Genomic DNA, 15,314 nt, shown 5'->3' on the forward strand with positions numbered 1-15,314 from the left:
TGCTACAGAAAATGGTGTAAATCTTCTGTAGTATTAAGCCCATTTGGGTATTTGCTGTCCAGCTCAACAATATATTGTGTCTCCTTCCTTCTCAAGATTTTTTCTCTATCTCCCCCGCGTTTTGGGGGGGGCAACTGCATCAATGACGAAATACGATAGACAACTCAAATCATTATTATGCGTAGATTTAAAGTGGCGCTACAGCGGGTCTTCACAAAAATGAAGCAGGGCTCTCCTCGCGGCTCAGGCGGTGCCGCAATACATCCAACCAAAGAGTTGCCTGCAGTGAGGGAGCCCACACATGCCGCGGCAGCTTAAGGAACAAGTACCAGCTAATGACGGTGCAAGTGGGCGTTAGAAGCTGCTGAAGTGCTCATCGCAATCCACTTGGATTAATACAGTTTTTAATTATCAGGAAGGCACGACAACTCACATGAGTAAGACTAACGGCACTACGACTACCAGGAGGCCACGCGGGTGGCTACGCCCATCCGGGCGGGGTGTCAAGAGATTTAACAGGTGCTGTTACAAACTGCCGGAGTCCTTACCTGAGCCCAGAGCCCATGAGGAAGTGCTGTCAGGCACGAAACGCGTCGGGCTGGACATTTGATTTGTGCGAAGGTACCATGCTGCTTCTCACGCTGTCCTTCATTAAAGATGTTTGCTGAAGGAAAATACTTGTGTGGGCTCCCTCACTGCAGGCAATTCTTTGGTTGGATATATATATATATATATATATATTACCTACTGGCGGTCGCCAGTAGGTATATATAGTTAGGATTTTTTCTCTATGGGATTTTTGAAAATTCTATGTCTAATAACTTTGGCGTTTGTGGACGGAATTGGCTGAAATTTTCTGGAAAATGGAACATTTTGTTTCTGAGCAGCCCCTGGAAATTTGGGGGGGGTTCGTCAAGGGGGGGCCGAGAAAAAAGGGGGGTCCCAAAACGTGTTTTTAACATTGAGTTTTCCATAGGGCGGTTGGCCTCACTTTTAGCCCGAACGGCTGAATGGATTTCCACAAAACTTGGCAAAATTGTAGGGACTGGTAGCCCGATGTGCCTTTGCTAGGTCTCAATATATGTGCTTCAGTGGATTTTGAGAAATTAACGTTCAAAAAAAGATATATATCTGTAACAGCGGACCGGGCAGCGCTCCGGTTCGCGGACTTTTCGCGGTACGGAGCTTTGTGAAGCGAAGCTGATTGGTTCTCCGGCGTCTGTGAACATTCCAAACAGTCCGTAGCGGCCGCCATCTTGTCTCTCGGTAGGATCGAGAGACAAGAGGAGGCCAAAGCGAAGGGGCAAATGACCATAAGGGGGCATAGTAGATCCTCGCTGACCCCCTAGGTTTGATGTGGAGGTTTTAAAAGGGCCCTGCGGGGCAAAAAAAAATTATAATAATAATCGAACGGCTGAATGGATTTGCACGAAACTTGGCAAAATATTAGGGACTGGTAGCTCGATGTGCCTTTGCTAGGTCTCAATATATGTGCTCCAGTGGATTTTGAGAAATTAACGTTCAAAAAAAGATATATATCTGTAACAGCGCTCCGCTTCGCGTACTTTTCGCGTTACGGAGCTTTGCGAAGCTGATTGGTTCTCCGGCGTCTGTAAACATTCCAAACAGTCCGTAGCGGCCGCCATCTTGTCTCTCGGTAGGATCGAGAGACAAGAGGAGGCCAAAGCGAAGGGGCAAATGACCATAAGGGGGCATAGTAGATCCTCCCTGACCTCTTAGGTTTGATGTACCATTTTGCCAAGTTTGGTGTAATTCCGTTCAGCCATTCAGGCTGTAGATGTATGTAAATGTCCTATGGAAAATTGCATGGGGAAAACACATTTGAAAGTGTTGAAATTTAGAACCAATTAAAATGTTACTTTGGTTTTGTATTTGTGTGTGATGAAAGTTAATTGGTTATGTATATATCTCAAATGAGAGGAAACCACAGCCATTTTGTGATACTACTGTCTGAGGTACATTTGTGAGGAATTTTTGGTGGTCAATTTTTGGTGTTTAATTTACACAGTACTAACACTTCTCCTACTTTTAAAAAGGTGAGTTGTTAATTTGTAAGGGGAACTATGTTGTACACTTGAAGATAATTTGAAAAATGTTTTCTGTTATTTATTTGCAGTCCTTCTGTTATACTAAATACTTGATAAAGTTAGTTTTATATTATGTATTACTAAAAACGATAAATGAAAGTGATTATTTTTTTCTGCAATTTACAGCAAGCAATTTCAAAATAAAATGGCTCACAATGAAGAGACCGTGGCAATTTCTTTTGAATTATCCACTACATTGATTGAAATTGACAGCACCAATAATGAAATATTGTCACAAGGAGGAGATGACATGAATGATTTTTTTGATCAATCTGTTGATTGCGAATTTATCGAATGTTTGGAGACCATAGAGTTACAAGAATCATCATTGCAGACTTTTAATGAGGAGATTCCAGATGAGATGATTGAAGAGGAAATTCCTGATGAGGACATGTTACTAGTTCTTTCAAATTTAGAAAATTCAGAAGAATAAATTTATATTTAGAAATCAAAAATTGTTTGAGACATTATTCATTTTTATTTTTAATTTATGAGGTTGTAGCGAAGTGATTGTAGTATAAAATGAGACTTATAGTATAGAGTGCAACATTTTTATGTTACATGGTAAGTTTACTCATATTTACTTCCCTTCTACCACTATATTATCTCCAATGTGTATTTGACATCTCTTCTTCATCTCCGGCCTCCTTTCTCTCACTGTGTGTCTCTGATGCATCTTATCGCTGCTATTTTGTGTAATTACAGAAGAGAGTAAAATAAAATAGTTCGGAACGTGAAAAGGGGGCAAAGTAGAGTACCCCTCACCCCCTAGGCCTTCTCAGGCGGTCCCAAAAGGATCAGTTTCTGCTTTCCTGAGAGATTATGGTATGAGTTCCATATACCACAATAGCTTGCATTACAACATGCAAGATATATATCTCCTATTACCAACTTTTGGAGATATTTGCGCTAAGCGCGAATATCTCCAAAAACTAACACCTGCCCTGAGCAGTTCTTAGCCATGTTATCCAATGGGAGGTGGATAACATGGCTAAGAGCATTAGCTCGGTAATGCATGAATATCGCTGACTTTTTAAAGATATTCATGCATTGCGGCCGTTTTTTATCGCATTTGCGATAAACCTTGATAATAGCAAGGTTTATCTTCGATAATTTCTGACGATGCTTAGCGGTAAAAAATTCGTTGGTAAGCATCGTTAGCGATAAATATCGCTTAACTTTGGTAATATACACCAACGTCTGTTAACGTTCGATTCGAAGGAAATGAGGAAGTGTTGAAAAACATTGTTTGCGCCATCTTGCCTTTTTTGAAATGCCACACTTTTGTCGTGCACGGCAGCCATTTTAGATGCCTTGACCAGACCCACTCTCTGCACGCTGTCGATTCGTAGCATGGGTCCCCACCCTCGCAAGCATCTTCCCCAGGCACTGGTCACCCCCGCTCTCTGTCTTATGCATGGGCAATAAACCTCCCCCCATCTGCGCTGCTCTTCCCTGAGAATCACACTCTGTGCCCGTCCGACACCTCCCTTTCGCCCTATTCACTACCGCACCCTCTGACACTCCTCTTCCTCTGTGTCCGATTGTCCAGGCTATCAGCTAGCCCTGCAGATGTAGTTTATGGCCCCAGCTGTAAAGAATCACCCCTCTTCAAAGGAGTTATAGTAGATCAAGGCCCACACCCGATGAGATCCGTCACACCACACGTGTTCCTACTATCTGAAAACCATCCTGTATTGTGATTGGGGAGGGGACCGAGCCTGAAGCGGAAGATTCCAGGGATGACTCTTTGTACATCAAAGTTTTTACATTTATGTGTCACATTAAAAATATATAGCACTCCAACAAAGTAGTAGGATTATAAAACTTTAATAACTTATAAATATATACAACAAAACAAAAACAGTAAAAACATTTAAACAACGAAGAGACCGTGGCAATTTCTTTTGAATTATCCAATACATTTATTGAAATTGACAGCACCAATAACGAAATATTCTCACAAGGAGGAGATGATTTGAATGATTTTTTTGATCAATCTCTTGATGGCAAATTTATCGAATGTTTGGAGACCATAGAGTTACAAGAATCATCATTGCAGACTTTTCATGAGGAAATTCCTGATGAGGACATGTTACTAGTTCTTTCAAATTATGAAAATTCAGAAGATGTTGCCTGGGTGCCGCACTGATTTGGGTATCCGGCGTGGGGCGTCCCGGGGGGTGGATTGTCAGTAGCGGTCTGTTGTGCGAATAGTTCCAAGGCAGCAGAAAGCGCTGAAATCTGGATGTCACGAAGGTGATGTCTAGTAAGTTGCCGCCCAGCAAATAACGGCGTGGGGCGCCGCGGGGGTGAGTGAGTCCAGTAGGCACCACAGCTATTCTTACCGGCATTGCAGAATTACTGCTGGGGACAATGCCTGTGCTGTAGCAGGGTCACAGCAGAAACAAAAAGGATTCTGTTGAAGATGTTGTTGGTTTTCAATTTGAAAACAGTTCTGGTGTCAACTGCTATGCTAATGTAGTGGTTAATGTTTTGTTTTCTCTAGAAAATGTAAAAGAGGGGGAGGCAGTCCAAAGTTCTGGTAAAAGGGCAAAGGAAAGGATCGGTGGTTTGAACTATCAGTCAAAAAGGGGAGGGGGTGCAACAATTTTTCCTACCGGGTCACAGTGTGCTTTCACCGGAACTGAGGTCTGCAGGATTCTAGTCATTCAAAGTGAGGCTGGCGCCAGCATGGGAGCGCCGACGTCCCGCGGATACAGTTTCGTCACTCCACGGGTGATCATGGCAGTCATTCCCCATCGGGGGTGTCTGCGGGGGTCGGAGACTCCCGCGGCTCCTCTAGAATCTTCAAGGTCGTGGAGGACTACGGTGGTGGAGTCAACCAGTGACCGGGCCATTTCTTTATGCTGGGCCCGCTCTTGCCAGGTCGACCGCCATTTTGAGAGTTCGGTAGCTACTGGCGATCGCGGGGTCAAATGAGCGGACGGGCTCCACCCTGCCGGGCGAGACGTTGCAGCATCGCCACAGTGGAAGAACCCTTTTCCGGGCGCCTGGAGCGCTGAGGGTGCAGGTGGAAAGCCTCCACTGGGGAGGCGGGAGAGGCCTGTTCGCACCGTCTCTCCCTCCCAGTTCACCCCACGGCGTCTCGCTTGAGATTTGTTATGGCCGGACCAGGCGATGAGGACGAGGGGGGGGGGGGTCGGAGGCATGTGCAAGACATCCCCCCCCAGTGTTGTCAAAGCCATTATTGAAGAAAGAAGAAATGTCCCGTCCGTCTTCGGGCCGGGCTTCCGGTGGATGTCGGCCGGACGCCCCTTGCTCTGGCCCCATGAACGGGTTCCTTGGTTTATCGGCTGCAGCCGGATCCCATCGTTGGTGGCCGGACCGGTAGAGAATGTGGCGGGACTACCTGCAACTGTCAAGGGCCACCGCGGCCGGACTGGGAGAGAGAGGGGAGGGTCGAGGACATGGACATTCCCCCCCCTGCAACTCTCCAGCGTTGTCAATCCCCCTGGCCGGGTCCCGCTGGCCTCGGCCTCTCCTCCGGCTACACCCTACGTGATGATCTCCTGGCCGAGGCGTGGCAGCAGGACCCGCCTTATATGTGTTGCTTCCGGCTGGGCGTAGCCGAAAACCTGTTGCCCTTTGGAAGTTTCTAGAATGGGGCGGATGTCTGCTGACTTCTATCTTTCCCAGTTTGCCGTTATTTGGCCGTGGCAGGCGGTGGGACAGACAGGTTTTGGGGCAGTGAGGGGCGATGTTTTCAGGTTTCTTATTACAGGCTTACGTCTAACGTTTCTTGTTTCTAGGACAATAATAGGTTTTATCATTACGTATTGTTATCGTTTCTTTGTTTGTTATTTAATAAAAAGTTCATCAGTGTCCTACTGATTTTCGTTTTCCTATTCTTTTCATTCCAGGTTGTTTCATGCTAAAGTTTCTGTTAACAGGATACAGTGATCACTTCGTTATTATTGCATATGTCCTTTTCAGTAGGGGTGCTCTCTGGTCGGGCCAGATGACGTATCTCTAGTAAATGGTCCGGGTGAAACAGGTGCATCAATCAGTGGGGAGTAGATAGGCATGACAGATTACAACGGGGGAGAAAGGTCCGCATTACCTACCCTTTCACTAGTTGCAAAGATTTTCCTACGTATATTTGCAAACAGGGAATACCTCCAAAAAGAACCAATTCCCAAACAGTCAATGTTTGGGCAAACAATCAATCAATGAGGAACGAAATAGGCACGACGTGTTAAAGGTTTGCGTTACCTACCCTTCACTATCTGCAAAGGGAGAGAGAATATTCCTATTCTTCCTCGTTTGCAGGCAGAGAAGATCCTTAAGAGAACCAACTTCGAACAATTCAATGTTCGATTCAAACAATCAACAAGGGGTACTGTGAACACAAATGGACGCCGCTTATGTACATACACATTGCTATTTTCAACAGGTTGTTCTTAATGTTTCTATTTTAGCGAGGTCAAAAAGAGATCCCATTAGTGGCCTACTGATTTTGCTCGATTCCTTTTGTTTTTTTACACGATTTTTCGCTATCTGCAAAGACTAAACAGAGTATTGCGACTCTGTGCTTGTTTGTAAATAGAGAATGAACCAAAGAGAACAATCAATCAAATGGAGAGAGAAGCAGGCACGACGGATTACAACGGGGGCAAAGGCCTGCGTTAACTACCCTTCACTATCTGCAAAGAGAGAGTACTCCTAATAGAAATGAGGGGTGGGGGGCAGCATTCAAAGCAGATCAGTGTGCATAAACACGAAAATGTTTTTACTTACCACGTACTTGACATTCGACAGCTTATGATATTTGCTATTAAAAAACCATTGAAATTCACTGAAAAAACCATAGGTTATAGACTATATATAGTTAGGAATTAGCATTTACAAAACCTTGAAAATTCACTGAAAAAACCATAGGTTATAGACCATATATCGTTAGGAATTAGCATTTACAAAACCTTATTTTACTCACACAAAACCATTGAAATTCCATATATAGTTAGTTGCACTAACTATATATCGCGCACCCGCAATCCACTGCTGATGATGTCACATATTACATCATTCATGACATGGTCAGTGACATCACTGATGGCATCACTGATGACATCTCAAATGACATCACTGATGACATCACTGATGATATCTCATTTGACATCAATGGTCACATCAATGATGATATCATTAATGTGACAATACAATGCATCTCCTCACACTTTAATATAACCTCTGTTACACCCAGTGTTAAATACAGAGTATAATTTTTGAAACCATTGACACACCAATACTAGTTACTACATACGCACTCACTGATTCCTACGTCTACACACACATTCACTCATTCACCCATACAATCATTCATACATACAATCACTCATCTTTACAACACTATCATATGCACTCATACACCTATACAGACACTCACACTCTGCCACTCATCCATGGAGTTACTCACACACCTACTCAGTCCTGTAAAGAATCAATCACACTTCCATTTTCTAATCTATACAGTTAAACATAGAGTACCTTACATTTTCAAACATATACTAACACATACTTACTCTCTTATACAATCATTGATACAAGTACACATTGATCTGCACAGAGTCACACATCTCCCAGCCAGCCACACATACACTCAGTCTCCCATACAAATACTTGGACAATCAATTAATAACCCATATAGTTACTCATATAGCTACTGATCAACACATGCAGCAGTTTACAGAACAACAGACATAATAATGCACAAATTAAGACAGTTTAGTCACTAACCCATGCACTCAGTGAGACGCATTTAATCACTCACTCATACAGTCAGTCACCCACCTACTAAATGCTTCATCCAGACACTTATACATCTACTCATTCTTCAATATGTAAAACATATTTAAACTTTACAGAAACACACAGTCACTGGATGATGTCATCAGTGATGTCATTTGAGATGTCATCAGTGATGTCATCAGTGATGTCACTGACCATGTCATGAATGATGTAATATGTGACATCATCAGCAGTGGATTGCGGGTGCGCGATATATAGTTAGTGCAACTAACTATATATGGAATTTCAATGGTTTTGTGTGAGTAAAATAAGGTTTTGTAAATGCTAATTCCTAACGATATATGGTCTATAACCTATGGTTTTTTCAGTGAATTTTCAAGGTTTTGTAAATGCTAATTCCTAGCTATATATAGTCTATAACCTATGGTTTTTTCAGTGAATATATATATATATATACTAGCAGCCCTTCCCGACGTTGTCCGGGTATGAAATAGAATGTGTGTAATGTGTGTATTCGGATACGGTCATTCGTGTGTTCCCCCGCTTGAGGCCCAGCTGCAGCCCTGGTTGATGTTAGCAGGCGCGTGTCCCCCCGCTTGAGGCCCAGCTGCAGCCCTGGTTCATGTTAGCAGGCGCATGTAATTAGTGTAGTGATCCGCCGCCTGAGCCCGACTAAAACCCTGGCTGATGTTAGCAGGCGCGTGTAATTTGGTTTAATGTGATAGTTCAGTAACAGCGCGCATGAGAGGCTGCAGTAATTGTCCCCGCAGGCACGCTCAGTCGCGTGTGCCCCCGCTTGAGGGCCAGCGGCGACCATCTAACAATTAGAATTGTGTGAGTCTTGAATGATTGTTTCCCGCTGTTCATATTTTTTTATGACCCACACCGACGCTCTTCGGCCCGAGTGCTTTTTAGACGCACCCAGGCCAAGCCACACACTGCGTTCGGCCCTTTCAGATGCACCCAGGCCAAGGCACACACTGCATTCGGCACCCCCAGTATGTGTGAGACAACGGGCAGTCCCCCAAGGGAGTCTTGCGAATGGTTACTTACCACGCTTCGAGGTGAACGCCTTTGTGACGCCCCCAGCACACAGCCACAGCAGACGGTCTGATTAATGTACGACCCAGATGGCATGAAGTGCGGAACGTAGCACACGCCCCCAGCGTTTGTCACGCCCCTAGCGTGCCCCTTGATGCGGCACAATTGCGTAATTGGCGCTTCACATGGCATGAAGGGCGGACACACGCCCACAGCGTGGACACACGCCCACATCGTTTGTCACGGCCCCAGCGTGCCCCTTGATGCGGCGCAATTACGACTCTCATGGCATGAAGGGCGGAACGTACCACACGCCCCCAGCGTTTGTCACGCCCCCAGCACACGGCCACAGCAGAACACAGACACAGCAGAACACAGACACGCCCACAAGGGACTACTTTGCTGGCACGGTTCTTTTACCTTTTAAATGTATATGGTGGCCGTCTGCATAGCCTATGTCCTTCTGCTGTAACCGCCCTTTCCAACACTGTATTGGGTGTTGTGATTGGTGCTGTGTTTACTGAGATTACCCGCCTCAAAGGTTTGGGCTCTCTCTTTATAATATTAGTATGGATATACATATATATATATATATATATATATATATCTGCGTTAAAGTGACGTGCAGCCCAATCGCCGGGGTTGCTCTTAAAACTCCGCGCCCGGGCGTATTAACCTGGCAACTGTTCCGTCATATATAAAAATGGAATGGCACTCCTCATAGTCTGTTCAAATTTTGTTCGCACGGCAGATCACAAAAAGTGCAATGTCAGACACGTTTCGGCTAACAAAGCCTTTCTATATGAAAACAGTATATTTCTATGCCTCCACATTTAAAAAGCTAATGCTTTAATATTTCCTTTTTTAACAGATAATGAAAGCATGGAAAGAGAAAGGAAACGTAGATATTTTGGAAAAGGCACTGAAGAAATCGCACCAAGGAAAGTTCCATCAAGAAAAGGCAAAATGAAAATGGTGCATAGTTCTCAGAATGAAACAAACTGTAAAAGTCAGTTGTGGACTGGAAATATACCGGAACTGGAAGGGGACCAAATTGCTCAACAAGAAGCACATTTCAACAGCAGCTCACTCTCCATTTCACATCAGAGAAACCCTGCAGAAGACATTCCAAACAACTATAATACATATGAGAGTCATCCAGATTATTTAAAGCTCACATATCGTACTGAAACTCAGCAAAATAGGACACGATATTCATGTACTCAATGCATGAAAAGTTTCAGTGCAAAAACAAGTGTCACTAGGCACCAAAGAACACACACGGGAGAGAGGCCTTTTCAATGTACTGAATGTGACAAAAGCTTCATTCAGAATGGCGATCTTATCAGACACCAGAGATCACATTCAGGAGAAAGACCGTATCATTGTCTCGACTGTGGGAAAAGATTCAGTCAGAAGGGGCACCTCAGAAGTCACCAGAGAAGGCATGCCGTGTATTCTAGAACAAACCCCAACTAACAAGTATCACCTTAATATCATATAAAGCAACCCATGGGAATAAAATAATATTAATTTGATGCACATAAAAATGCTGTGTTACAGTAATTAACACCAGAAAATAAATCCGAACACCACAATAGCTCTGCGGATTGTTTAAGAAGGTTTGCAACATTGTCAAACCGATTAATAATGACAACATGCCTGTTCTAGGTTTTTGTTTGGTGTCTTTACTTCAACAGTCTCAGACCAAGGGTACAGTGCTGGCAACTGGGCACACTCATTTGAAGTCTGAATGAACTGGTGTTCTTCAACTTGCAATACAGAGCATTATCTTAACCTAAAAGGATTCCATATTAAAGTCCTTCTTGTCATCATATCTTGACAAGAAGACACACAATGTCATAAAAAGTAGATCTTTGCTTAAACTGCAGTTGTGTACATAAAACAGGTAAGACCGGTTTAACAACAAATTGGGAAAGCCCAAACAAATCTGACTATGCCAATAATATTATTAACCACTACTGTAGTTGAGACCATGAATGAATTGTGTCCTGGTGTATTCACTTAAAAATGTTATAATCAAACCCAGATTTGCTTATTGTCTGTGAAAGTATTGATTCCAAATCTCTACAGCTGCACCTAAAGTAAAATAGGAGGAGAAACACTCACAGCAAGCATATTTTTAAGTAATTAACTAGAATAAACCAGATTGTGTAAAATGGTCCATCCACAAAGCCTTCTAGGTCTACCTAAATATGACACTCATAGTTGAGATGCTCAATATTAATAAGTTGTGATAATTTTTCCATAACCTCAAACAACATGAGGCCTAAGAGGGAATTTTGTTACAAAAAAATTAAACTATATATATAAGTTCTGTGTATATGATTGGACTTCAGATCCTTGTCTTGCACAGCTGCCTAAGGCCACCAGTACGTGGGTCCAGTAAGATAGTACGAATTTATGCAGAAGAGAATTTCTTGCCTTGGAAATCTGTAGATTTGTGTGTCTTTAGTGTAAAGATGTTTGCTCGTATTGGTTGTACTGGTGAAAATCTTGTAGATGGAGTGTTCTTGGTTTCTGTGCACAAAAGATAAAAATTCACTTTTTCGCAGCACCAGATGCTAATGGCAAGTAAGACAGTCAGTAATGCTCTAGAGTCTATAGCATAACCAACCCACTGGAACACTGATCCACTTGGTGATGATCAGTGGATGACTCCTAGTGCTAGTTGTTTATTTTTTGCTCTCTGTTAGTTAGAGCATTCTGGATCCTGTAGGAAGCCACATCTTATCATCTCCCATGTCTCTGAGCCTGCCTTAGAAGCTTCCACTATAATTCCTGTCCCAGGCTTTCTGCGCCTCTGATTTGACACCTCTCTCTTCGGATGGGGTAAGCAATTCATTAGTGTCATAAGTGGATTCCACACCAATGGGGTTTCTACTTCTTCAAATTATTGCATATCTGGATGCAGGGCAATACTTGCTACTCCTCCTCTGCCACAGGATGCTGTGATCACTCTAGGTGTCCCATGAGTGTGGTTTCTGATGAAGATGCAAACACACTGGTGTGAACGTACCGGTTAGGGCTGCTGACATTTCATAATTCATTAAAAAAACATAATTTTATAGCCTGCAATAATGAGAGCCTTCCCATCCCTCAGCCTTTTATGGTGAAGTGAAAAAGTTTAGCTCCGTCGTGATTCTTCACAAGTGCACAATCAAACATTCTCCTTCCCTGACAATGAAAGTGATCTGCCATCGAGGGACTATCAAAGACACAAAGAGGCCTGAGATGCAGTGTGCATATGTCAAACTTGTTTATGATCACATTGTGGCAAGATGTCAAATGTCCTAACGCATTCCTAAATCTTATGCTTTTGTAGCTTGGTGTTGCTTTTTGTCATTTCAATGCCAATAAAATTGTGTTATTAAAAAAAACTAATAGACTGCCACAGTCTCAAAGTTCTCATCCTGTTCAAATGCTAAAGAGGAACTAGGGTCTTGGGGTCTAAGCTTGTTCTGGACTATGAGGGACACTAAGAGACCCACATAGTTGCAAAGGCCATCCCTGATACAGGCCAGGAACTAAGGAGAGGCCTGGGTATCTGCCTTTGGTTGCCCATTAGGAACACAATCGGACGCATCCTGATCCTGGACAATGAAACAGAGAATTGTGAGAGAATAAGACCCTGCTTATGGTAGAGCTGAAATTTAAAGTGACTTTTCAAGCCTTAAAACTGCTGCATTGCTCTTGCAACATTTTCCCTCTTTTCTTTCGTTGTGCAAACATTAATCTGCCTTTCCTGACAAAAACACAGGAAGGAGGAGTTTATCTAAAACCAACTAGCAGAAGGAAATTTCAACAATGGGAATAAAAAAAAATTGCTAAAGCTAGCTTCAAATGCCCCCTTGCTTTCCATTGTATAAAATGTGAGGCCCCGCAGGCTGCATGAAATGAACCGTCATGCTCCAAGCGACAGGGAATAGAGTAGTGGTGCACAGCAAGATAGATATCACAACGTTGTGTTGGAGTCATACTTTCGTTTAAGAATTTATTAGAGACAAGTAAAGAAATATGTTGAATCAAATGCATGTTTTTCTGAACATAGTGAGTGCTGTAGATGGTGCTTGGAATCAATTGTTGAGTGCAAAATATTCGACTCTGGGCTAACACAATACATAGTGGCTCACATTAAATGCAATAATGTAATCAGAAAGTCATAACACAATTATCTTAAATGATTCAGGAGCTTATAGTAATTGTATGGAAATCAAATATGCCTACAAATTGCAGATGCTGATTGTCCAGGATGCTAGTATTGAAATTGTAAGGGCATTGAATGGATCTGCACCTACTTGAGGTTCATTCCAGGCCCGTACTATGTCCTTTCACTTCGTTTTTCTGAATGATCACTCAGAATGCATATCTTTCATTAGAATCATGCTTCCCAGTTTGGCTTCTACGATTGTTTTTATTTGGCGACTCACATCTCAGTTACTGTTTGCATTATGTGGTATCATTTTGCCTTCCTTTTTTTTTGTCCGGGTAGGAAAAGGTTTTGTGGTAAACCGGTGAAGCGTTTAATTTTGTACCGGCATATCAATCATTATTTAGATATGGGCAATTCGCATAGATGTTTCTGAAAATCTCCAGGAATTTGCTTTTGAAATTTTTTTTAATTTTTTTTTTCACATTTCTTTTTGATACTCTTAACCTTTTTAACGCCAAAAAATGCACATAATTCATCAACATGCACACGTTTCCTTCAGAGACATTTTCCACCTCTAGATTTGTTCAGATTGTTCAGTCCTTAGCAAAGAGAAATTGAAAGTGGTTAATTATCCTAGCTTGTCCCCTGTCGTGGGTGGGGAGAAGAGTAGGGAAGAATCCCACTCAATATTTCATATTGCTCCCCATAAGCATTCTGTTCCGGGGATACTGGGGACACATTAATATCGCATACTCTGTGGCACATTTATATAAATCATTCATGGATTCATTTTTTTCACATTTCTTAGGGTATCACCTCCCCTTGTGCATTTATGTATCTTTCAGCCTGCATACACCAACCCTTATTGGAACAACATTCTGACAGACTTGGAGACCCAGAAACGCCCATCACCCTGGCAATATCACCGCCTGCAGTCATCAGTCCCAAATTATCCAGCGGTTTGTTATGTCTTGGCAAGGGATTAGCCGGCTAGACAGAGGTCCTATCTATGATTCCAAATTGATAATTAATATATGTTTATTTCTGGTCATACCATTCAGCAATTGGCCCAACCGCTGCCAAAATCCCCATGTCTGTGGGCAGAGTCAAGGCATTTACAGAGAATCACCTGTTTGATTGTATCCACTGACACAGAAGTCCGGCACCAGTTTTCCTATTTTATCAGCCTAGTTTGTATGTAGTATAAAAAGTGTAGGATCTTTAACTGTATTAATTTAGGTCCTGCCCTGAGGGCTAGCTCCTGTGGGTATAGCAACTCCTCTTCTCATTCTGAATCATCCATATCTCTTAGGTGATTTGTATATGTTTTTATCAAGGTAAAAGGAGAAACATAAATAATCATTGCCCATACAACTGGCAAAGTGATTTTGTACAATGTGCCAGTGTTACATCCTGCCCTGCATTAATTTATGGAGTAGGAAGTTCTTCATTCGACATCGCCAGTGGCTTCTCTGCTTTCTTTCAATCCAAACAATGGTGGAGAATTGCAAACTTGTAATGACAACTAAGCCGTAATAAACAGAGTTTAAACCAAGCTAGACAAGAGGGGTTTATATAATCTCATCCATATAAAAGAAGACGAGAAGTAGAAAAGTAGAAAAAAAGCTTGTTGCATTAATTATGGTTTGTTTGAGTATCTTGTGTTACCACATTCCAAAATTATATTAATATTGTTTGTGTTCTCTCTTTAAATAAATTATTTTCATTCATGTGGATGACATAATTTTCTGGTCTAATACAGAAGGCACACATTTACATGAGAAATGTGCCTTATGGGAAATATTTGTATTCATTGTCAGTTATTGGTACCTTCTGGCCCTACAAGTCAGAATGGAACCACATAATCTTACGGTCATCTCCTCCCATTGCTGTGTAACAAGGGGGACATGGGTGGAGATGACGGTAGGAGATCTCCCATGGACTTTTTGAGTGAGTGATATAGGCCAGGGACTAGGGAGGTCACAGATTGGCAGGTGGTCTGGTTGGGGGCAAGGTTAGGGGTTTTTGTGTAGGGTTTAGGTCAAGGGTTCTCTTTTCTTCTAAGGTATGTGCTGGTGGGTATACCTGGGAGTTTGTAGCTAGTTCATTTATCAATTTGTTACTTGGGCAGTTAGTCGAGGCTAAAGTAAATATGTTGAAGTTAGTGCTGCTGGGTTGAGGTAAGCATCCAGTGTAATAAAGGTGTGGCAAAGCTGCGA

The 15,314-nt window shown here is 42.6% G+C and overlaps 1 protein-coding gene across 4 annotated transcripts in view; it reads left to right on the plus strand.

Moving 5' to 3' along the window:
- The window catches only part of LOC144818740 (uncharacterized), a 175,994-nt gene extending 161,155 nt beyond the window's left edge, over positions 1–14,839 (plus strand). For all 4 annotated transcript variants that reach the window (XM_078676443.1, XM_078676442.1, XM_078676441.1 and 1 more), the window contains one exon: positions 9,793–14,839. In XM_078676443.1, coding sequence (XP_078532569.1) covers positions 9,793–10,400 — 608 coding nt within the window. In that variant the 3' untranslated portion in view covers positions 10,401–14,839. The remainder of the gene's footprint in view (positions 1–9,792) is intronic.
- Positions 14,840–15,314: the final 475 nt, after the last annotated feature.

Source organism: Lissotriton helveticus, chromosome 2_1 (assembly GCF_964261635.1).
Source record: "Lissotriton helveticus chromosome 2_1, aLisHel1.1, whole genome shotgun sequence".
NCBI lineage: Eukaryota > Metazoa > Chordata > Amphibia > Caudata > Salamandridae > Lissotriton > Lissotriton helveticus.